Raw genomic sequence first — 23534 nt, 5'->3', positions numbered from 1 at the left:
ATGAATTAGGGCTTTGCTCCTACTCCACCACCGAGTCTGTACTTCAAGATCATCAATGATCTCCCCATTTCTAAATACGATACTCAGTTCTGTGTGGCTGTTAGCATAACTGATGCTATCTTGGGCCCCTAACCATTCCTCCTGTCCTTCCACTGACTGTGCCCCATGTCTGTGCCGTGTTGCTTCTCTGTGTCAAGGACTGTGTAGTTAATGGACGCTGTTTCATGACCATGAGGTCCAGGTGGCCTCTATGCTCTGATATCTCCCAATAGTGATGAAGAGCTTGGCTGACATATTCCTGGTGCCCATGAGACCAGTCACCCATTCATAAATCTGGACTTAGGAATGTACTTCCTGTTTCTAAGCACATACCCTGATACTCAGGTTAACTAGAAAACTGTCCCCTTCACAGTGCAGAGTACCGCTGCAAATGCTTCTGGATCGCCGTCTGTCTGATCCCATGCTGTGAGTAAGTTACCCTATAAAAAACTGACCCTCTGATCAACACGAGGCTGCCTGCCTTGTCTTCCTGTCTTGATGCTTTCTTAGTATGATGGGCACTTTTCATCCTCTCTGTCCTCCAACAAGTTCTATCATTTGACCCGTCAGGGGCACTCCACACCATTTCTCATTCCCCTCTTGGAAACATCGTCTTCCCTTGTTTTCCAGGACACAAACGCTCTGGCTTACCTTACTAACCATTCCTATGCTGACCCCTGCTCACCTTCCTGATCTCTGAATGTTAGCGTGTCCCAGAGATTAATTCTTGGACCTTTTCTCATCTCTACATTCATGGCCTAAAATGTGATCTTATCTCAGAGCTTTAAATCTTATCTATACACTGATCATTCCCAAATGTGTATCCACAGCCCACCACTCCCAACCAAGTCCTACTAATTTCAACTGCCCATACCATAACTCAACTTAGATGTCTAATGGGCATCTCAAATGAACACAGCTAAAACCTCTCTCCAAAATGGAGGCAGTCTTCTCTAGCCATTCCCACCTCTATTAGCAGTAAATCCATCCTTCCAGTTGCTCAAGCCAAGAACCCAGGAGTTACCTTTAATTACTCTCTTTCTCGCAGATCAAATCCCACATAAATGTTGCTGGAGCCAGACTGCCTAGGTTCAAATTCTAGTTTAGTCACTTACTAGCTGTGTTATCTTGGGAAAATAGCTAAACGTCTCCTGGTTTCAGCTTTATCACCTGTAAAATGGGGGCTAATAGTCTCATGTATCTTATAGGGTTGTTAAAATAATTAAATGAGTTAATGTTTGCAAAACGCTCGGAACGGTGCCACGCAGTACGTATTATCTCTTGAATCTGAAGGCTTCTTACCACCCCAACCTCTACACTCCAGTCTGGGAACTAGCCACCAAAATCTCCTACTAATGGTCTCCTTCCTTCAGCCCTTGAACCTTTCAACCAAGAGAGTTGGCAGAGTGATTTTGTTTTTGAAGAACAAAGGTCACCATAAAATTCTTTCAATACTTTTGCATGCTTGAAACTTTTCATAATAAATAATAAAAGTTAAAGAAAACCCAAAAGTCAGTTAATGCCATTCCTTTGTTAAAATTCTCTGACTTTTCTCATTTCACTCAAGAGTGAAAACTAAGGTCTTTACTCTGACTGCACCTCTCCCGTCCTCTCTCTCATTTCTGTCTAGCACAGAGGTTTCCATCCTGTTCCTTAGATACAAGTGTGTGTTCTCTCCCCAAGGCCTTTGCCCTCTGGCTGTCCCCTCTGCATGCAAAGCCCTTCCTCAGACTGCACAGCTCACACCCTCCCCTCACCTTCTCCAAGTCTTCACCAAAACGTCTGTTTTTCAGGGAAGGGGTTCCCTGCCATACCTTTACAAATAACCACCCAACCACCATCCCTAACCTACCACCTGACTCTATTTTATTTTTCCCATGGGTTTTTTCTAAAATGCATTTTAGAAACAAAATTTCTGATGTTGATTTCAAATGCAATTCTTGTTTTCTTTCTAAAACGTAATTCCCATATGCTTACACTCTGCTCCCAACCCAGTTGACATATACGCTATAGGTTGTACCTTTAACTGAAACCATGATGGGGCAAAACTAAACAGACGGCTTAGAGCACTGCCCCAGAATGTCCCTTTCTTATGTGTGCATACAGATGGTGATGAAAGACTGTAGATTCTAGGTGCCTGTTTTCTTTCTTTTTGTTTTTATTTTTTTTGGGGGGGTGCCTGTTTTCAGTGATACTTTTTTCTAAGAGCTACTGCCCACTCATTCAAAAAGTACTTTTTTATTTGAGTTGGGGGGATAAATGTCACAGAAGCAGGAAATGTAATATCAGCAAGACTAAGATGCAAAGCCTGCTTTCCCCTTGCCATTTATTCCGCATCTCAATGGAGCCCCCAGTAAATCCTGGGTTGGCCAAACAATTTTACCATTTAAGTGTTATGGAAGCACCCAAAAGAACTTTTTGACCAACCCAACAGAAATATTATCCTGAAAAAGGGTGAGAGATAAAACAGAGATGAAACAGGACTATCATCTACTGCCCCGCTACTATGTGCTGGGCCTATTAACTCTCCATACATGATTTAATTTAGTTCTCATAGTAGTGGTCCTCACCAAACTGTCAGTCTTTTATTAATGAGGAGACTTAGTAATCTGCCCACCACACTAGCAGCCCTGTGTAGAGTCCAGAACCAAACTCGGGCAGGGTTATCTGAAGCTAAAACCTAGACACTCTGTTCCTATAGAATCATGCCTCCAGAGGTTCAATTCAGCAAACTGTTAAATGGGTCATTTATACCCCATCACTCAATTCTGGGATAACTTAGCATGTCTACTGTTCCATGAACCCAGTCATAGCCGTGTGCTGGCATTTCCCTTACCTGTGGACATAAAAAATGGGATGCGAAACTTTCCACTCAACACCCGGGCCCGCAGATTCTGCAGTGTGCTCCCATCAAACGGCAGGGCCCCGCACACAAGCACATAGAGGACGACTCCGAGGCTCTGCATTGCAAACAGAGAACGTTTGATTAAAATCGCATCAGAGAAACAAGAGAGGTCATTATAGTATGTGTATGAAGAATTGGTGATGGACCGGGAAGCCAGGCACGCTGTAGTCCATGGGGTCGCAAAGAATCAGACACAACTGAGCGACTGAACTGAACTGATGGAGAGAGTGGTGAGTCATGCACGAGATAATGGGACAAACATTTCCTTTTCTTCTTTTTTTTAATGAGAAATAATATGGGGCATTGTCAAGGCCAATCATCTTTAGAATAGTTAGCATTCTTCTTTGCTTCCAGACATTAGTTTTGGGGAACATATCTAGAATTTCTCTCAGTACTCATCCTAGGGAGAAGGCAAGGGGCAACAACAGAAAGAATTTCTGTTCTTAGCAAGGGCATCTGTCCAAGCTTGCCCTTGGGATTTTTTTTTTTTTTCTTTGCAGATACAAAGTGGGAGATGGAAACCTGTGGCTCAGTCCATATGACAAGGGCTGGAGAGCAGTCTTTGTACAAAGAATTGAAAATTCAAACAGGCGATCAAGATCTCAGTCTCATCCAGGATGAGGACAGCTGCCGTCAGACTAGGGTAACTAACGCTGCAGGGAGAAGAGGCAGCAGTCACATACCCAGATGTCCACCTTGGGTCCGTCATACTCCTTTCCTTCAAAGAGTTCAGGAGCAGCATAGGGAGGGCTGCCACACCAGGTCTTCAGTAGCTGCCCAGGGGTGAAGAGGTTACTGAAGCCAAAATCTAGAAAGACAAATGGACACCACTCATGTGATCTTGACCAGTGAAGACGAGTTTCTAGTCACTAGAATAAAGATTCTGGATCCTTAAGTGTGAATATCAAACACGAAAAGAGAACTTTTAGAAATTATATAACCAGCTGCTTAAATTTAAAATAACACTGAAACAGAGATACAGATGGGCTGGAAAGTAAAAGATATCTGGTTAACCAAAAGTAAACATGATTGGTTTACATCAGTACCAAAATCAGTACCATTTCCTTCACAAATCTGGACTGAGGTGAGTGGTACCTTTAAGAACAAAAACAAAATTGGATAAAGATTGATATCAAGACCACATCAGAATCAGGAAATACATGTTAAGTCTACTCAGCTGGACCCAGGATTTTCAGATTATTTTTACTTCTTGTGACAAACATATTTATGACCACGACAGACACTGAACTTAAAAATTAGACAAAGTGACTTTATTACCATTAAGATGGCTTATTCAAGATAAAGAATATGCAATTTATTTGCCATCAAACCAAGAATGTTTACACTTTAACTTCAACTTCCTCTTTTTATTTCTCCCCCTCCCACTGTGTGAAGAGAGAGTAGACAGGAGACTGGAGGGGTAGAGAGTGGAGAGGAAGACTAAGAACTTAAATGAGACAAAGGACAGCGTCTCACTGACTCAGAAATACTTCTATGCACATAAATATTTCTATCAACGACTCCAGGTAAGGCAGGCTGAAGCTCCGTCCTTTCCCAGGCCTGCCATTTTCCCACATTCCCAGCACCTCTCAGGAGCTCCTCGCCCGCTCCTGGTTTTACTCCCAATGACAATTCTTCCTCCATTTGCTGTTTGCTCTTCCTCCTCCTCCTCCAGGTGTTTTCTAGTAAGGCATGTGCTGATTTTGACTGTTACTACTTCCTCTATGGTTCCTCAGGACCAGCTCTTCTGGGCCCATAGCTTCCACCATCATCAATCACCTGTTTGGTAATGATTCTCCAAATTTATAGCTCTGACCCTGGTACCACTCTTAAGTTGCTGATGTGGCCTTCCAGTACTTGCCTGGGAAGAAACATCTCAACTTTGCCATTTTCCAAAATCAAACTGCTCTTCCAACGATGTTCCCGTGTTCATTTATGGAGTTACCATCACAGTACTAGGAGCACTGGCTCTTCGTGCCTCGCTACCTCTCATTTCCATTTCAAACCGGGGATAACCTTGTACTGCTTCTACCCTGTGTGTCCTGAACTTACCTCCTTCTTTCCATTTCCATTCCCCCATCTCAGCTCATACTCTCATCTTCTCTCATCTTCTCGACTGGCACTCTTGCTTACTGCCCTCTGCTTGCCGCTAAGCTGCCCATTTAGAGCAGGGAGCAAGACACAAATCACGCCTCGCTCCTCCTCACTCAGAAACACCTGCTGGCTCCTTTCTGCTCACAGAAGAGCCCAGCTCTCTTCGCATTTAGGGTCCTTCACGACAAGCCAGCTCAACCCTCCATCTCCAGCCCAGCCCTGGGCATTCTGGCATGGCCAGACCATCCACATCCTGTATCTCTGTGCTTCTCTTACGCGGCTTCCTTTCTGTGCCATGCCTTTTCCTTTCCTTGCCACTTTAGAAATAGCACTTATTTTCAGTGCCCAGTCAAATATTACTTCCCGTACGAGGCCTTCACTGACTCCCGCCTTGACACCACGTCAGTGGCTTCCTCCTCTGTGCTCCCCTGGCCCTCTGTTTGTGCCTCTACAGCCCAATCACAAGCCTCATGTTATACTGAGTTGTATCGTGTGTTTATATCCTCCACTAGTTAGTAAACTAGGGACATTGTTCTATTTATATTATTCTCCAGACGGTGTTTTCATACATAGCAGGGACTCAAGAGAGGGCCACTAAACTAAACTGCAATACAACTGCAATGGGAGCGCTAGGCCAGTCCTCTTGTCACCTCCTGGCTACTGGAGCCTTATTAGACTGACTGGCAGCTGGCCAGCTCCTATGGCCTCTACCCGCTAGTCAGCCCTCCAAGATCACAAGGGGCTTAGAGGTGGGGCCATCATTAGAATCACTATAGCTACTTCGACAAGAGAAATCAAATACTCTCATTCATTAATGCAAAATAAATGCCTCATCTGTCAAGTCTTCCTGAATCTCCTGTAAGAAATGTCCTCTACCTTCTCTGCATTCCCTTATTACTTTGTATTCCTCCTTTATTTTTGTTAATTCCACATATAAATAACATACTATCCTATCTCTTTAGGCTTCCCAGGTGGCACTAGTGGTAAAGAACCTGCCTGTCAATGCAGGAGATGAAAGAGACATGGGTTCGATCCCTGGGTTGGGAAGATCCCCTGGAGAAGGAAATGGCAACCCATTGCAGTACTCTTGCTTGGGAAATCCCATTGTCAGAGGAGCCTGGTGGGCCACAGTCTGTGGGGTCACAGAGTCGGACAAGGCTGAGCATGCACACACACACACCTTTCTCTAGTAGAGGTCTCAGTTCAGTTCAGTTCAGTTCAGTCGCTCAGTCGTGTCTGACTCTTTGCGACCCCGTGAATCACAGCACGCCAGGCCTCCCTGTCCATCACCAACTCCCGGAGTTCACCCAGACTCACATCCATCGAGTCAGTGATGCCATCCAGCCATCTCATCCTCTGTCGTCCCCTTCTCCTCTTGCCCCCAATCCCTCCCAGCATCAGAGTCTTTTCCAATGAGTCAACTCTTCGCATGAGGTGGCCAAACTGGAGTTTCAGCTTTAGCATCATTCCTTCCAAAGAAATCCCAGGGCTGATCTCCTTCAGAATGGACTGGTGGGATCTCCTTGCAGTCCAAGGGACTCTCAAGAGTCTTCTCCAACACCACAGTTCAAAAGCATCAATTTTTTGGCACTCAGCCTTCTTCACAGTCCAACTCTCACATCCATACATGATGACAGGAAAAACCATAGCCTTGACTAGATGAACCTTTGTTGGCAAAGTAATGTCTTTGCTTTTGAATATGCTATCTAGGTTGGTCATAACTTTCCTTCCAAGGAGTAAGCGTCTTTTAATTTCATGGCTGCAGTCACCATCTACAGTGATTTTGGAGCCCCCCAAAATTACCCCCTCTCTAACTAATTCCTTAAAAATACTTTTTTTCATCTCTGACTCTCATATTACCTAACACACAGTTTAACTTAAACACAATAGGTGCTTAACAAATGTTGAGTTGAATGCAACTGCAATTAAAGCCCTACCAACTAATCTTTGACATTTGAAGCCCAATCATTTTATCAGTTGAAGTCTTTAACCTGTTTTTCTTAAGAGACTGGGGATAGGTTGCTAAAAATCCCAACAAAGGTGATTCAACAGAGCTGGTACTTTGGGGATTATTTAGAAAGAGGACTCTTGATGTATCTTTAATTGGTTGGCAAAGACCTTCACTGATCCTTTCCCCCGACTAGCCTTTCGCTGCACAGTGAGGAAGACATGTTGATGGAGACTGTAATAATTGATGGGCTCTGATGTTGGTGTGACTGGATAGCAAAGTCCAGAAGAGAAAGTCATGGAGTATTCTGCTCATGTTTTGAATGGAGAATGCCACAGGGCAAGCAATGAATTAATACCACTTGATTTTAAAACTTCCCAATAAGCAGCTTAAAGTATATAAGGGAAATTTGTCATTTTGAACTATGAATGCTCTATCTACAATTAATCACCTTTCTACTCTTTTACTCTGCTGAGGAGGAGAAGTTACAGAGCAAGAGCTTGTTTTCTTTTTGTTTTTAATCTACCAAACAGGAAACCTTTACAAAGGAAACAATATCAAAGGAAACCATCTTCAGCAATAGCTACAGGCTTAGATTGCTATTAGGTGTTTATATGAAAAATGAGTGTGCAAGAATGAATGACTGATCAGGGTCTGACATCTAAAGAGGCCATATGGGGGAAGCACCTGCTTCCACAGCAAGTTACAGCCACACAGCTGCTTCAACAGCTAGACCCAAAGACTGACAGCGATTCAAAAACCACCATCCCTCCACCAGCTTGCCTCTCTTTCCTATTAAAGAGCAAACAAAAACCCTTTAGTCTTGTAAATGTGTCATGGGGTCTCCTCTAATCACTCCATATATTACTCTTACTCCTAACCCTAAGGGTTTTGCACTTTTAAGCAAAATCTGCTTCACTGTGCTTGCTATGACACTTTCCCTGCCATGAACACTAGCTTCCTCCAATGAATGATCCTGGCAAAGGCCAATTCATCTTTTTCTTCTTTTTATTATTTTTTGTTGTGCTGGGTCTTCGTCACTGCTCATGGGCTTTCTCTGGTTGCTGTGCACAGGCTCTAGGCACACCGGTTTCAGTAGCTGTGGGTCATGGGCTCAACAGCTGTTGGTTTCAGCAGTTGCAGCACACAGACTCAGTTGTTGTGGCTTGAGGGTTCTAGACTGTGGGCTTGGTAGTTGTGGGTACACGGGTTTCGCTGCTCCATGGCCTGTGCAATCTTCCCAGACCAGGGATAGAACTCATGTCCCCTACATTGGCAGGCAGATTCTTATCCACTGGACCAGCAGGGAAGTCCCAAATCATTCTTTAACGTAACAAACCTAACAGAATCTGACCCACCCTCCCACTTCGATACACATATTATTACTATAAATTCAGTTTTACTGAAAGCATACTGGTGTCGTGTCTTCACTAGTGCCTCATCACAAGTGTTACACATTAATCTTCAATACAGCTATGCAGCCGGTAAGTTAAAAATTCTGGCCAGCTCACTGTCCATTCAGCAAAACCATAACTTATTTTCTGAACACTTAACTTACTAAGAGAAATCTCCAATTAGTAACATATATGAAATTTGGAGCTCACTGTGAAAGTTTAATTCCTTCTAATCAACACTGCAGGGACTGAATAACTGAGAAGAAAAGAATTCCTCCTCTATTCTTTCAGTAGCTTACCTTCCTTGAGGGAGAGGGGTTTGCAACCCATAGTTAAGAAGACTGGCAGGGAAAAATGAAAGCACTTAAAATTCAAACCAGTCTATTTGGGGTTTTATTGGTAGTTTAGGGAAGGCTGAAGGGACTACTAGTGGGATGTGGAGGTATACTGGGATAGGCGGGGAACAGACAAGACATGGAACAGAATCATTAAGATTTGTGTTGGTTTTGAGTTATCTACACATGCAGGCAAATGAAAAAAACTGCAAAATGACCCAACCTGGAAGCAGAAATTCTCATGAAAAATTTAAAGCAATGGTTAAAAAAGAATGATGGAGAATTCTTGCTGGCTTGGATCAGAAACGTCAAAGAAGAAAGGAAAGAAAAGCTTTTAGAATTTAAGTTTGATCAGTTACCTTGATCCTAGAAAACCAAATTTCCCTTCAATGGAATGGGCATGTTCATCTTATTTTGGTTCAGTAGCAAGCTGGAATCAAGATTGATGGGAGAAATATCAATAACCTCAGATATGCAGATGACACCACCCTTATGGCAGAAAGCGAAGAAGAACTAAAGAGCCTCTTGATGAAAGTGAAAGAGGAGAGTGAAAAAGTTGGCTTAAAGCTCAACATTCAGAAAACTAAGATCATGGCATCCAGTCCCATCACTTTATGGCAAATGATGAGGAAACAGTGGAAACAGTGGCTGACTTTATTTTTGGGGGCTCCAAAATCACTGCAGATGGTGATTGCAGCCATGAAATTAAAAGACGCTTACTTCTTGGAAAGAAAGTTATGACCAGCTAGACAGCATATTAAAAAGCAGAGACACTACTTTGTCAACAAAGGTCTGTCTAGTCAAGGCTATGATTTTTCCAGTGGTCATGTATGGATGTGAGAGTTGGACTATAAAGAAAGCTGAGCGCAGAAGAACTGATGCTTTTGAACTGTGGTATTGGAGAAGATTCTTGAGAGTCCCTTGGACTGCAAGGAGATCCAATCAATCAATCCTAAAGGAAATCAGTCCTGGCTGTTCATTGGAAGGACTGATATTGAAGCTTAAACTCTAATACTTTGGCCACCTCATGCAAAGAGCTGACTCATCTGAAAAGACCCTGATGCTGGGAAAGATTGAGGGCAGAAGAAGGGGACAACAGAGCATGAGATGGTTGAAGTGCATCACTGACTCAATGGACATGAGTTTGAGTAAACTCCACGAGTTGGTGATGGACAGGGAGGCCTGGTGTGCTGCAGTTCATGGGGTCACAAAGAGTCGGACACAACTAAGCAACTGAACTGTACTGAACTGAAAGCTGCTCTTAATCATAATGTCTTTCAGTGTTTCCTAAAGCTTTTTATTCTTAATGTCATCATCAGGGTCTCTAACTAAGTTCTTCCATTTCCTTCACTCATGTATCAGTAGAGCAATGTGTTGGTTCCTATGAAAGAAGCGAATGCAGAAAAGATATGTTCCTACTGAAGGACTCAAAAAAGAAAGCAGAACTTGAGTTGAGTGGACTGGATCTAGAAAAGCACAGGGGGACTATGGAAAGAGATTTTTCTAAGTGGTGGTTGGGGAAAAGCAGAGCAAAAGGCTAATCACTTGGAACTAGTACGCTAAGTTGAAGCAACAATAAAGAAAGTACCCTAGGTATGATGTAAGGTTCACAGAGGTATACGGCAAGAAACAACATTACACAGTAACAACAGGCCAGACTTCTCCGCGGTGCTAGAGAAGACTCTTGAGTCCCTTGGACTGCAAGGAGATCCAACCAGTCAATCTGAAGGAAAATCAACCGTGAATTTTCATTGGAAGGACTGATGGTGAAGCTGAAGCTCCAATTCTTTGGCCACGTGATGTGAAGAGCTGACTCATTGGAAAAGACCCTGATGCTGGGAAAGACTGAAGGCAGGAGGAGAAGGGATGACAGAGGACAAGATGGTTGGATGGGATCACTGACTCAATGGACATGAGTTTGAGCAAGCTCTGGAAGATGGTGAAGGACAGGAAAGCCTTGTGTGCTGCAGTCCATGGCGGTCACAAAGAATCAGACACGACTGAGCGACTGAACAACAAATACAATATGTGGTCTTTTGTGACTGGCTACTTTCAGATATGCAGATGACACCACCCTTATGGCAGAAAGTGAAGAGGAACTAAAAAGCCTCTTGATGAAAGTGAAAGAGGAGAGTGAAAAAGTTGGCTTAAAGCTCAACATTCAGAAAACTAAGATCATGGCATCTGGTCCCATCACTTCATGGCAAATAGATGGGGAAACAGTGGAAGTGTCAGACTTTATTATTTTGGGCTCCAAAATTACTGCAGATGGTGATTGCAGCCATGAAATTAAAAGATGCTTACTCCCTGGAAGCAAAGTTATGACCAACCTAGATAGCATATTGAAAAGCAGAGATACTACTTTGCCAACAAAGGTCTGTCTAGTTAAGGCTATGGTTTTTCCAGTAGTCATGTATGGATGTGAGTTGGACTGTGAAGAAAGCTGAGCGCCGAAGAATTGATGCTTTTGAACTATGGTGCTGGGGAAGACTTGCGAGCCCCTTGGACTGCGAGGAGATCCAACCAGTCCATCCTAAAGGAGATCAGCCCTGGGTGTTCATTGGAAGGACTGATGCTGAGGCTGAAACTCCAATACTTTGGCCACCTCATGCAAAGAGCTGATTCATTGGAGAAGACCCTGATGTTGGGAGGGATTGGAGGCAGGAGGAGAAGGGGATGACAGAGGATGAGATGGCTGGATGGCATCACCGACTAGATGCACACGAGTTTGGGTGAACTCCAGGAGTTGGTGATGGACAGGGAGGCCTGGCGTGCTGCAATTCATGGGGTCGCAAAGAGTCGGACACGACTGAGCGACTGACCTGACTGACTGACTGACTTTCAATTAGCATAATGCTTTCAAGGTTCATCCACATTGTAGCATCTATCAGTAGTTCACTCTTTTTTTTTTTTAATTATGAGTGATATTCTATGGTACGAACATACCACATTATGTATCCATTCATCACTTGATGGATATTTAGACTGATTCTTTTGGTAGGGGGTACCATAAATAATGTCGCTATGAACATTCATGTGACTTTTTTTGTGGATGTATGTTTTCATTTCTCTTACATATATACCTAGGAGTGGAACTGCGGGGTCATATGGTAACTCCATATTTAACCTTTTCAGAAACTGCATGGCTGTAACACTTTACATTCCCACCAACATCGTACAAGAGTTCTAATTTCTCCACATCCTCCCTGACACTTATTACTATCTTTTTATATTTTTTAAATTACAGCTCTTCTGGGGGGTGGGGTACCTTACCACGATTTTAATTTGCATTTTCCCTGATGGCTAATGATGCTGGGCATCATTTCATGTGCTAATTGGCCATTTGTGTATCTTCTTTGGACAAATACCTATTCAAATCTTTTGCCCATTTTTAGATTGCATTATCTTTTTTTTTTCCTGAGCAGCAGGCAACATGTAGGATCTTAGTTCCCTGACCAGGGATTGAACCTTGTCCTCTGCTATGGAAGCATGGAGCCTTAACCACTGGACCACCAGGTTCCCTGGATTATCTTTTTATTATTAAGTTGTAAAAATTATTTATATTCTCTGGATACAACTCCATAGATATGATTTGCAAATATTTTCTCCCATTCTGTGGATTATCTTTTCACTTTCTTGACAGTGTCCTTTGATGCACAGAGGTTTTTAAATTTTAATGTCCAATTTACCCAGATTTTCTTTTGTACTTATACTTTCAGTGTCATAGCTAAGAAATTACTACCTAACCTAAGGTCACACAGATTCACCCCTATGTTTTCTTCTACTTAGTTATGCAATGAGCACCTGTGAACCCACCACCCAAATAAAGTACTGGTATCTGAATAATTATTTATGTCAAATCATAAGCAGTACTCATTCCGTTTCCTATGTCCTCTTCCAACCATTGATTTTCAACCCTGTCAGCACATCAGGATTATCAATGTATTTAGAGTGATCCACAACTTCACCTCAGACCTACTGGATCTCCTGGAAATAATTTAGACATCTGAATGTAAACAAATAAAACAACTCTTCCTGAAAATGTGTGAGAACTCTTATGGCCATGAAATGGTTGGATGGCATCGCCAACTCGATGGACATGAGTTTGAGCCAGCTCCGGGAGTTGGTGATAGGAGGGAAGCCTGGTGTGCTTCAGTCCATGGGGTAGCAAAGGGCCGGACATGACTGAGCAACCGAACTGAAGTGATGGGCAGTGAGGAGTCACTGGGACTTCTGGCACAGGCAGATGTAGTAAAGTTAACCTGAAAGCAAGACTAGATTAAGTATGAGGCAGGACTTCTCTGGTGGTCCAGTGATTAAGACTCCATGCTTCCAATGCAGGGGATGTGGGTGATTCCTGATCAAGGAACTAAGATTTCACATGCCACGTGGCGTAGCCTAAAAACTAAAAAAAATTATAAAAAATGTATGAGGAGAAGTAGAAGGCCTGTGAGAAAGTAAAAACAGTGAAAATGAGACAACTCAGAAATTATTTTGACAAAAGCTAGGACAGTACTTGAGATAATACATAGGATAAAAAGGAGGGGAAGGCACAGAGTATTTAATTTGGGAAGAAAAAGATATGTTTTTATTTAAAAAGGTGCAAAGTTTGGTTTAAGAAGGTGAGAAGAAATTCAAGTGGAGATGTTCTAACAAATCAAGGTGTAGTAATGAATGGATAAAAGTTTTTTGAAAGAATAATGAAAAAGGAATGGCTGGGAGTTATGGCTTAGGACACCCAAAAGTACTTCCTATGCTATAGGTACAGGATCAGAAAGAGGATGGAACAAAAGCAAGAGAGAGATATCTTATCATTATAACAAAGAAGCTGAGAGGAGAAAAGCATGTCAAAGAAGGAAAAGGTAGTCTGCAGCAACCATACGATGTCATCCAAGTACTGTACAGGTACTTCTATCTGAGGGAAAACTGTGACCACATATAAATACTTGAGACTAGAAATCGTATAACTTCCCCTCAGAAGTTTTGTTAGTTAATTTGTCTTAAAAGAAATGCTAAGTCATAGGAATGAACTATGAACATAACCCAGATTCATTCTGAATCATCTAGAATGTCACACTATGAATAAGACAACGCATTTCTTACTAAGTTGGATGACAACCAATTAATAATTTTGTACTCAGAGTAAATTCATTCAGGGTGCTGAGAAATGAGCAATCTGGGCCATGCAGTGGAGCAGCGAGGACTCTGGCGAGTCAGGCATCCTGGGCTGCCCTGGATCTGTCTCTCCCAGTGCTGCAGTTTTCCCATTTGTGCAGCTCCTGGAATTCTATGGAATAAAGTAAACATATTTCTCAAGCGACTCTCCATCAAGTGCTGTTACAGAGTATGTGTGTCTGTGTGTGCTCAGTTGCTTAGTCGAGCCTGACGCTTCGCAACCCTATGGACCGCAGCCCACCAGGCTCCTCTGTCCTTGGGATTTTCCAGGTGAGAATACTGGAGATGGCTGTCATCTCCTCCTGCAGGGGATCTTTCTGACCCAGGGATTGAACCCTCCTCTCCTATGTCTCCTGCAGGCAGATTCTTTACCATTGAGCCACTGGGGATTAGATGAGCATTATTTTTATTTCACTTCTGGGAAAGTGAGGGTCATTAAGTATCATGTTCAAATTCAAAGGTTAAAAAAAAAAGACTTACTAAGAACAAGGTTCAGCCTATAATGCCAGCCTGGACACCCTCAAAGCCCACACTGTGCTTTTAGCATCATGCATATGTTTATACTGAGGTAAATGTACATCCCAGAATTATTTTTATACTACTTCTAAATTCCTCAGTTATTATATACTACTGCTTTTCGTTTTATTCTTGACTGCCAATCCTTTGCTATACTTAACATAATTCCCAAAGGCATACAAGCCTTGAAACATATTGTTTCTCAACAAGTTGCTTGAAAAACAGTGCATTGAAAAGACATAGGCACTGTATAAAACTGGGGAAAGGATTAATTTCTCAATAAATGCCATAGGTACATCTGATTTTTCCTATGGGAAAAAATTAAATAGGACACTTTCCTCATATCATATTCTAAAATCAATTCTAGGTAGATCAACTTAATACAAATGGTAAAACTACAAAGTTTTTTTTAAATAAAGTAATAAAGGAAATTATAGCTTCAGGAGATGGAAGGATTTCTTAAACAAGAAACAAAAGGCACACGTCATAAAGGAAAAGATAGTAAATTCGGTTACATTAAAATTATACTAAAAGGTGTATTCATTAAAAGGTATTTTAAAGAGAATGAAATGAGAAATCTCGAAACAAAAGAAGCTATTTGTAACACATAAAACAAAAGACTCATGTTCTTATTATTGAAACAAAAACTCCTATAAATCAGTAAGACAGACAACCCAGTAGAAACATGGGCAGAAGACTTTTTTTTAGCAGACACTTAAAAAAAGCCAAAAGACATAAAAGGAGTTCAATCTCACTATTAAGACGAAATTAAAATCTAAATCCACAATGAGATAACCATTACGCACTCAGTGGCTTGGGAAATATTATAAAGTGTAATAATATCCAGCACTACTAAATATAAAGTAAATAGCTAATAGGGACCAACTGTATACAGCACAAGGAACTTGACTCAGGGTCCTGTAATGGCAAAATATCGGGAAAAAAATTTTAAGAGGAGTGCGTATGTGGATACGTATAGCTGATTCACTTTGCTGCATACCTGAAACTAGTCGAAACAACTAGAGTTGTAAATCAGTCAGTTCAGTCGCTCAGTTGTGTCTGACTCTTTGCGACCCCACAGACTGCAGCACACCAGGCCTCCTTGTCCATCACCAACTCCTGGAGTTTACTCAAACTCATGTCCATTGACTCGGTGATGCCATCCAACCATCTCATCCTCTGTTGTCTCCTTCTCCTTGTGCCTTCTATCTTTCCCAGCATTAGGGTCTTTTCCAATGAGTCAGCTCTTCGCATCAGGTGGCCAAAATACTGGAGTTTCCGCTTCAGAATAAGTCCTTCTAATGAATATTCAGGACTGATTTTCTTTACAATGGACTGGTTGGATCGCCTTTCAGTCCAAGGGACTCTCAAGAGTCTTCTCCAAAACCACAGTTCAAAAGCATCAATTCTTCAGCACTCAGCTTTCTTTATAGTCCAACTCTCACGTCCACACATGACTACAGGAAAAACCACAGCTTTGACTAGATGGAACTTTGTTAGCAAAGTAATGTCTCTGCTTTTTAATATGCTGTCTAGGTTGGTCATAACTTTTCTTCCAAGGAGCAAGCATCTTTTTATTTCATGGCTGCAGTCACCATCTGCAGTGATTTTGGAGCCCAAAAAAATACATTCTGTCACTGTTTCCACTGTTTCCTCATCTAGTTGCCATGAAGTGATGGGGCCAGATGTCATGATCTTAGTTTTCTGAATGTTGAGTTTTAAGCCAACTTTTTCACTCTCCTCTTTCACTTTCATTATGAGGCTCTTTAGTTCCTCTTTGCTTTCTGCCATAAGGATGGTGTCATCTGTATATCTGAGGTTATTGATATTTATCTTGATAATTTTGATTCCAGCTTGTGCTTCCTCCAGCCCAGCATTTCTCATGATGTACTCTGCATAGAAGTTACATAAGCAGGGTTACAATATACCGCCTTGATGTACTCCTTTCCCTATCTGGAACCAGTCTGTTGTTCCATGTCCAGTTCTAAGTATTGCTTCCTGACCTGCATATAGGTTTCTCAGGAGGCAGGTCAGGGGGTCTGGTATTCCCATCTCTTTCAGAATTTTCCAGAGTTTGTTGTAGTCCACAGAGTCAAAGGCTTTGGCATAGTCAACAAAGCAGAAGTAGATGTTTTTCTGGAACCCTCTTGCTTTTTTGATAATCCAATGGATGTTGGCAGTTTGATCTCTGGTTCTTCTGTCTTTTCTAAACCCAGCTTGAACATCTGGAAGTTCATGGTTCATGCACTGTTGAAGCCTGGCTTGGAGAATTCTGAGCATTATTTACCATCATGTGAGAAGAATGCAACTGTGCAGTAGTTTGAGTATTTTTTGGCATTGCCTTTCTTTGGGATTAGAATGAAAACTGACCTTTTCCAGTCCTGTGGCCACTGCTGAGTTTTCCAAATTTGCTGGCATATTGAGTGCAGCACTTTTATAGCATCATCCTTTAGGATTTGAAATCGCTCAATTGGAACTCCATCACCTCCACTAGCTTTGTTCATAGTGATGCTTCCTAAGGCCCACTTGACTTTGCATTCCAGGATGTCTAGCTCTAATTGAGTGATCACACCATTATGATTATCTGGGTCATGAAGATCTTTTTTGTATAGTTCTTCTGTGTATTCTTGCCACCTCTTCTTAATATCTTCTGCTTCTGTTAGGTCCATACCATTTCTGTCCTTTATTGTGCCCACCTTTGCATGAAATGTTCCCTTGGTATTTCTAATTTTCTTGAAGAGATTTCTATGATCACTGAAGAAGGCTTTCTTATCTCTCCTTGCTAGTCTTGGGAACTCTGCATTCTAATGGGTATATCTTTCCTTTTCTCCTTTGCCTTTCGATTCTCTCCTATTCACAACAATTTGTAAGGCCTCCTCAGACAGCCATTTGACCTTTCTGCATTTCTTTTCCTTGGGGATGGTCTTATCCCTGCTTCCTGTACAATGTCACGAACCTCTATCCACAGTTCTTCAGGCACTCTGTCCATCAGATCTAACCCCTTGAATCTATTTGTCACTTCCACTGTATAATCATAAAGGATTTTATTTAGTTCATACCTGAATGGTCTAGTGGTTTTGCCTACTTTCTTCAATTTAAGTCTGAATTTGGCAATAAGGAGTTCATGATCTGAGGCACCGTCAGCTTCTGGTCTTGTTTCTGCTGACTGTATGGAACTTCTCCATCTTTGACTGCAAAGAATTTAATCAGTCTGATTTCAATATTGACCATCTAGTGATGTCCATGTGTAGAGTCTTCTCTTGTGTTGTTGGAAGAAGGTATTTGCTATGACCAGTGTGTTCTCTTGGCAAAACTCTATCAGCCTTTGCCCTGCTTCATTCTGTACTCCAAGGCCAAATATGCCTATTAGTCCAGGTATCTCTTGACTTCTACTTTTGCATTCCAGTTCCCTATAATGAAAAGGATATCTTTCTTGGGTGTTAGTTCTAGAAGGTCTTGTGAATCAACTATGGTTCAATTAAAAAAAAAAAAAAAAGGCCTAGCACTGGTGAGGACAAATGCAGCAACGGGAACTCACACAAATTGACAGACTGGTTTAATAACACTCAGTGAAATCTGAAAACATTTATATAGTACAACCTGGAAACATTACTCCTTGGTCTAGACTCTTAGATGTTTAAAAATGCAATGGGATGTTTAAGAGTGCAATATTCATTGCAAGATTGCAACAGTAAGAGTTTCAAACTGAAAGCAATCCAAATATCCATCCAGGGATAAAATGGAAAACTAACTTGTGGTATACTTCTATCATGGAATACTAGATAGAAATAGAAAAGAATAAATCCTAGCTATACAGACATGGGTAAATCTTGCAAACAGTGTTGTGTGAAATAAAACACAAAGTCATATATTCAGCGTGATTCCACTGATACACAGTTCAAAAACAAGCAAACTATATTAAGGATGGGCCCACTGCACATTACATTCAATATAAATGGCACCTCTTGGAACAAAACTTCTGAAAGATATATTGCACAGGTGGTAAAAACTACTTTTAAAAAAACTATCAAGCAAAGAAGTGATTAACATGAATATCAAGACAGAGTTACCCCATGGGGGAAGAATGAGGTTGTGACGGGGTGCCCAGCTAATTACATTATCTATTTTCTGACCTATGTGGTAATTTGCACAGGTGTTTGCTTTATAGAGATTCATTAAAGTGTACACATGTGGTTAATGTACATTTCTGTTTATATACATGATATTTCATAATAAGCAAAGAAAACAATAGGATCCTTTTTTCTCCTCTACTTCTATTTTTTGCCCTTAGGGACCATTTCACTGGCTCTAAGCTCCATTATCCACATGGCTCAGGAGGGGAGGGATCAGGCTGTTTTTCTTACCTGAGTGTGAATCTCCAAGCCTTGAACTGTGAGCAGTAAATTTCTGTTGCTTATAAGCCACTTAGTCTGCAGTATTTTATTACTGCAGCCTAAATGGACTAAGACACATTACTTATAAATAGTTTAAAAATTCATTTTAAACATTTTTATCTATACTGTCACCAACTCCCTAACTGGACAAGAGCTGCCAACAAAGAACAACACTAAGGAGATTTACATTTTCCTTCTTTTCCTTCCATATGGCCAACTTTCCCTCCCCGCTGCATTTTCCCACTGGCAACCATAAATTTGTTTCCTGCATCTATAACTCTATTCTGTTTTGTAAATAGGTTCATTTGTCGCATTCTTTTAGATCCCGCATATAAGCAATATCATATCATGATACACATTCTTTTAGATCCCACATATAAGCAATGTCATGACACTTGGCTCTCCTCTGCCTGACCTACTTCACAATGACAATCTGACAGTCCACCCATGTTGCCGCAAATGACATTACTTCACTGTTTTATGGCTGAGTAATATTCTATTATATATACACACATATATATCATATCTTTTTTATCCATTCCTCTATCAATGGAAATTCAGGTTGCTTCCATGTCCTAGATATTGTAAATAGTGCTGTGTATTTTTTTTCTGAGGAAAAGGGGACAGAGGATGAGATGGCTGGATGGCATCACTGACTCAATGGACATGAGTTTGGGTAAACTCTGGGAGCTGGTGATGGACAGGGAGGCCTGGTGTGTTGCAGTCCATGAGGTTGCAAAGAGATGGACACGACTGAGTGACTAAATTGAACTGATTTTTTTTCTGACGATAACTTTTCAATTACTCAAGTCCCAGAGGTAAGAAGCAGTAGATGTGCAGAGCCTAGGCATTCTTTACCACCTCAGGCACTTTGTATTCAGCCACTACCTTATTTTAGCTTTTCAGAACTATCGTCCAATATGAAGTGCTGTACGGCCCCAGTTCATGTCAGCCTGGGAGTATTCTAACCCAGGGCACAAGTAAAATAAACCACAGCGTTGCAGGCTCTGTTCACACAGTGCAGGATGGAGAGCACGGGTGCGTCAGGCAGGGAGACGCAGAAGTGGGGCAATGTCCACAGGGATAAAAAACAACAACAGCAACAACAAAAGTAACACAGAGACTTAAGGCAAAGAAGAGAACACGTTCAGTGCACGTTCCAAGGTTCGTGAAGTTGTGAAGTCGTGTCCGACTCTTTGTGACCCACCCCATGGACTGTAGCCCACCACGCTCCTCCATCCATGCAATTTTCTAGGCAAGAGTACTGGAGTGGGTTGCCATTTCCTTCTCCAAGGAAAGTATATATACTTTCCTAGGTTAAGTATATATATTTTGCAGTTTTGAAGGTAAAAGTCGCTCAGTTGTGTCCGACTCTTTTCTCCAGGCCAGAATGCTGGAGTGGGTAGCCTTTCCCTTCTCCAGGGGATCTTCCCAACCCAAGGATCGAACCCAGGCCTCCAGTGCACTGACAAATGTCAAAGAAAGGAAGGGGGAGTGGACAAGAAAACCCTATCTGACTTTCTGTGCTGTCACAACAATATGGGAGAAATTAATTACAGAATACCTACTTGATACGCAAGCACTAAAAATGACTATAGGGAGCAGCATAGGGAAAATGTTTGACATAATATGAAAGATAAAAAACACATTTAAAATGGTACATACAGTAATTACAACTATTAAAAAATTCATAGGAAAAAAATGCATTCAAAATGACAATGATATTTTAAGGTAGGATTCTAGTTTGAAAACTTAAAAATCTTTTGTTGCTGTTTAAATTTTCTATAGTATACTTATATTATTGCTTTAGTACTCCACATTAAAAATTTTTTAGGGACTTCCCTGGTGGTTCTGTGGCTAAGACTCTGTGCTCCCAATGCAGGCAGTCCAGGTTCGATCCCTGGTCGGGGAACTAGATCCCACATGCAGCAGCTAAGAGTTTGTGTGCCACAACTAAGACCTGGCCCAGACTAATAAATAAGTAATATATTAAAAAAAAATTTTTTAATATAAAGCCTTTAATAATAAGAACTAAAACACTGAGCAGTTTTAGAAAATTCTCAGGTACAAAGATGCCATAAAGATACTTTTATGTCCTTTACTCTTTATTTACTAGCAACAGGAAGAAAATTATGACCTACAGATTCAATATTAAAATGATGAATATTCTAAAGAGTTACAGAAGGAAAGGGAGAAACAAGAGAAGAAACTGGTTAAATACTCACCCCCTAAATACTCACCCCCAACACAACAGAAGCCATATGGGTGGAGCTGTTCTCTTCATGTGGCCTATGGTCATTTATTTCTCCACTCACAAGTGGCCTCTAACATAATTGGTTAAGTCTCTTTTCCAAGCCCCGAACACCCTGGTTGGTTAGCATTTGTCTGCAGGCTGGAATGGTATCTTACATCCCCTTCTCTTAATACAGAGCAGCAGACTTTAATTTGAACCATATGCCTGTCTTCTAGGGATGGTTTAAATGCCAGAGTTTTACTATCCAGTCTGAGACTTGAAATCCTTTGTTCTAGGCAAGATCAGGAGCCTGGGGCTATATGGGGCAGTGATACTGTGGCCCTAAAAGGAAGTACATCATCAAAGGGGTGTGTCTGTGTGGTAAGGGGAAAGAGGCAACGGGTGGCATGAATTTAAAAATCAGGACAACTGACTGCAACAGGAAATCTTCTTATTTGGTCTACCACCTCAGAGCAATGCCCTTGACTTCTTTTCTGGCTAACCAAGGAGAAACCCAAAGCAGATGGGACAGATTAGGGCTAGCCTGCAGCCAGTCCCACAGGGTGGCAGTGTCTGTGAAGGTGGACGGCAGCACAGCTACAAGCGACAGCCAATGCCTCCCAGACTCACTCGTGCTTCATCTCATTCCCTCGCTGTGGGAAGTAAGTATGGGGCCGAGGAAAAAAGCGAAGTGGGAAAATAACTATGTAGTCTGAATAAACAACCTCACCAGAAAATACTGTGACTAAATCCTTCATGTTCTAAAATCTGAAAGTTTCTGAAAACTTATAACCCCAACGCTGCACTTACAACTAGAGACAAAGATCAAGAATATAAATAATTCTGGCCCTTGATTAACTTCTCAATGGACTAATAAGTGCAGGGTAGGGGCCACAAGCTGTCGAGTGTACAAGCTAAAAATGACTTGAAGAACCAAAGATCAAGAACTGTGAAAGAACACTTTATAAACGGGATTCAGACTGTTACATGGACTACTAAGATAGAAGTAAAGTGAAGTGAAGTCACTCAGTCGTGTCCAACTCTTTGCAACCCTGTGGACTGCAGCCTACCAGGCTCCTCCATCTGTGGGATTCTCCAGGCAAGAGCACTAGCGTGGGCCGCCATTTTCCTTCTGCACATGGCACGAATCACGCTTTTCCTGCACAACATCACTAGCCTAGGAATCATGTGGCCCAAACGCTTTATCTGGAATTGAACACAACAAGAGTCAACTGTGCAGATCTCAGAATATTGGTAGTGACCAAATTCTAAGTTCCCAGGAGTCTCCATATTAGTTTGCTCTTAAAAACGGGTCTTGGGAAGTCCTGTCTTTAGCAATCCCTCCAACCTCTGGCTGAACTTCCTAACTAGGAGCTAATAGGGAAGTAATGCCAAAAACTACTGACTCACAGCCTGAGCATTTATACTCAAGAGAAATTTCTTCATGGGAAAAAAAAAATCAAGTAATCAGCTTCTGGACGGGGGGTGGGCGTTGATTTAGTTTAAGAAACCAGAGAAGGTCAGAATTGAAGGAGGCGAGAGATAATTCTCAGGAGATTGAGAGAATATATGTACCTTCCTGGAACGTTTTAGAGAGCTATTAAAGGGCCATTCTGTGGCCGCTTCTAGATTACACCACATATGAGGCTCCTCTGCACCCATCACTTAACCTTAGGAATCTCCTGACGCTCTGCAACTTCCCAGCACTAGGTGTCTATGCCGTATGCTATCTCTGTGGAAAATTAAAGTTTAAAAACAAAATTGCTGGACCAACATTACATGGGTATTTTCAATGAATGACATGCATTTTCCCTCAAAGCGTTAAAATATCTCAGCAGTTAGGAAAACTGAACTTGGCTATTTTTAAATGAAATAACAAATAAACCCTCTCTACTCTATTATAGATAGCACTACCCTTCTCATGAAAAATAACCCTCCCCAAACAAAACATATGGATGTGAGAGTTGGACCATATGGATGTGAGAGTTGAGAACTGGACCATAAAGAAGGCTGAGTGCTGAAGAATTGATGCTTTTGAACTGTGGTATTGGAGAAGACTCTTGAGAGTCCCTTGGACTGCAAGGAGATCCAATCAATCAATCCTAAAGGAAATCAGTCCTGAATATTCACTGGAAGGACTGACGCTGAAGCTGAGACTCCAATACTTTGGCCACCTGATGCAGAGAACTGAATCATTTGAAAAGACTCTGATGCTGGGAAAGATTGAAGGCAGAAGGAGACAGCTGGATGGCATCACTGACTCAATGGACATTCGTTTGAGCAAGCTCCGGGAGATGGTAAAGGACAGGGAAGCCTGGAGTGCTGTAGTCTATGGGGTCGCAAAGAGTCGGACACAACCAAGTGACTAAACAACAATAACCCCACAAAACATAAGACCTTTTCATCAAACTCTAGTACAGAGTAGGCGTATATAGCAAAGAGTTGTACTAAGACACTTTCTGTAAGACCTACAAACAATATCCATTGGAATTCCTGGAAAC

At 41.7% G+C, this 23534-nt stretch overlaps 1 protein-coding gene across 4 annotated transcripts in view; it reads right to left on the bottom strand.

Moving 5' to 3' along the window:
- The window catches only part of SIK3 (SIK family kinase 3), a 266041-nt gene that overhangs the window by 48261 nt on the left and 194246 nt on the right, over positions 1–23534 (bottom strand). For all 4 annotated transcript variants that reach the window (XM_027563646.1, XM_027563649.1, XM_027563650.1 and 1 more), the window contains exons 5-6: positions 3628–3752; positions 2876–2999 (exon numbers count right to left, since the gene is read on the bottom strand). In XM_027563646.1, the coding sequence (XP_027419447.1) occupies positions 2876–2999; positions 3628–3752 (249 nt within the window). The remainder of the gene's footprint in view (positions 1–2875; positions 3000–3627; positions 3753–23534) is intronic.

This window comes from Bos indicus x Bos taurus, chromosome 15, assembly GCF_003369695.1.
Source record: "Bos indicus x Bos taurus breed Angus x Brahman F1 hybrid chromosome 15, Bos_hybrid_MaternalHap_v2.0, whole genome shotgun sequence".
NCBI classification, from domain to species: domain Eukaryota; kingdom Metazoa; phylum Chordata; class Mammalia; order Artiodactyla; family Bovidae; genus Bos; species Bos indicus x Bos taurus.
The sequence above is the reverse complement of the archived record's forward strand: the minus strand, read 5'-3'. Positions and strand labels throughout refer to the sequence as shown.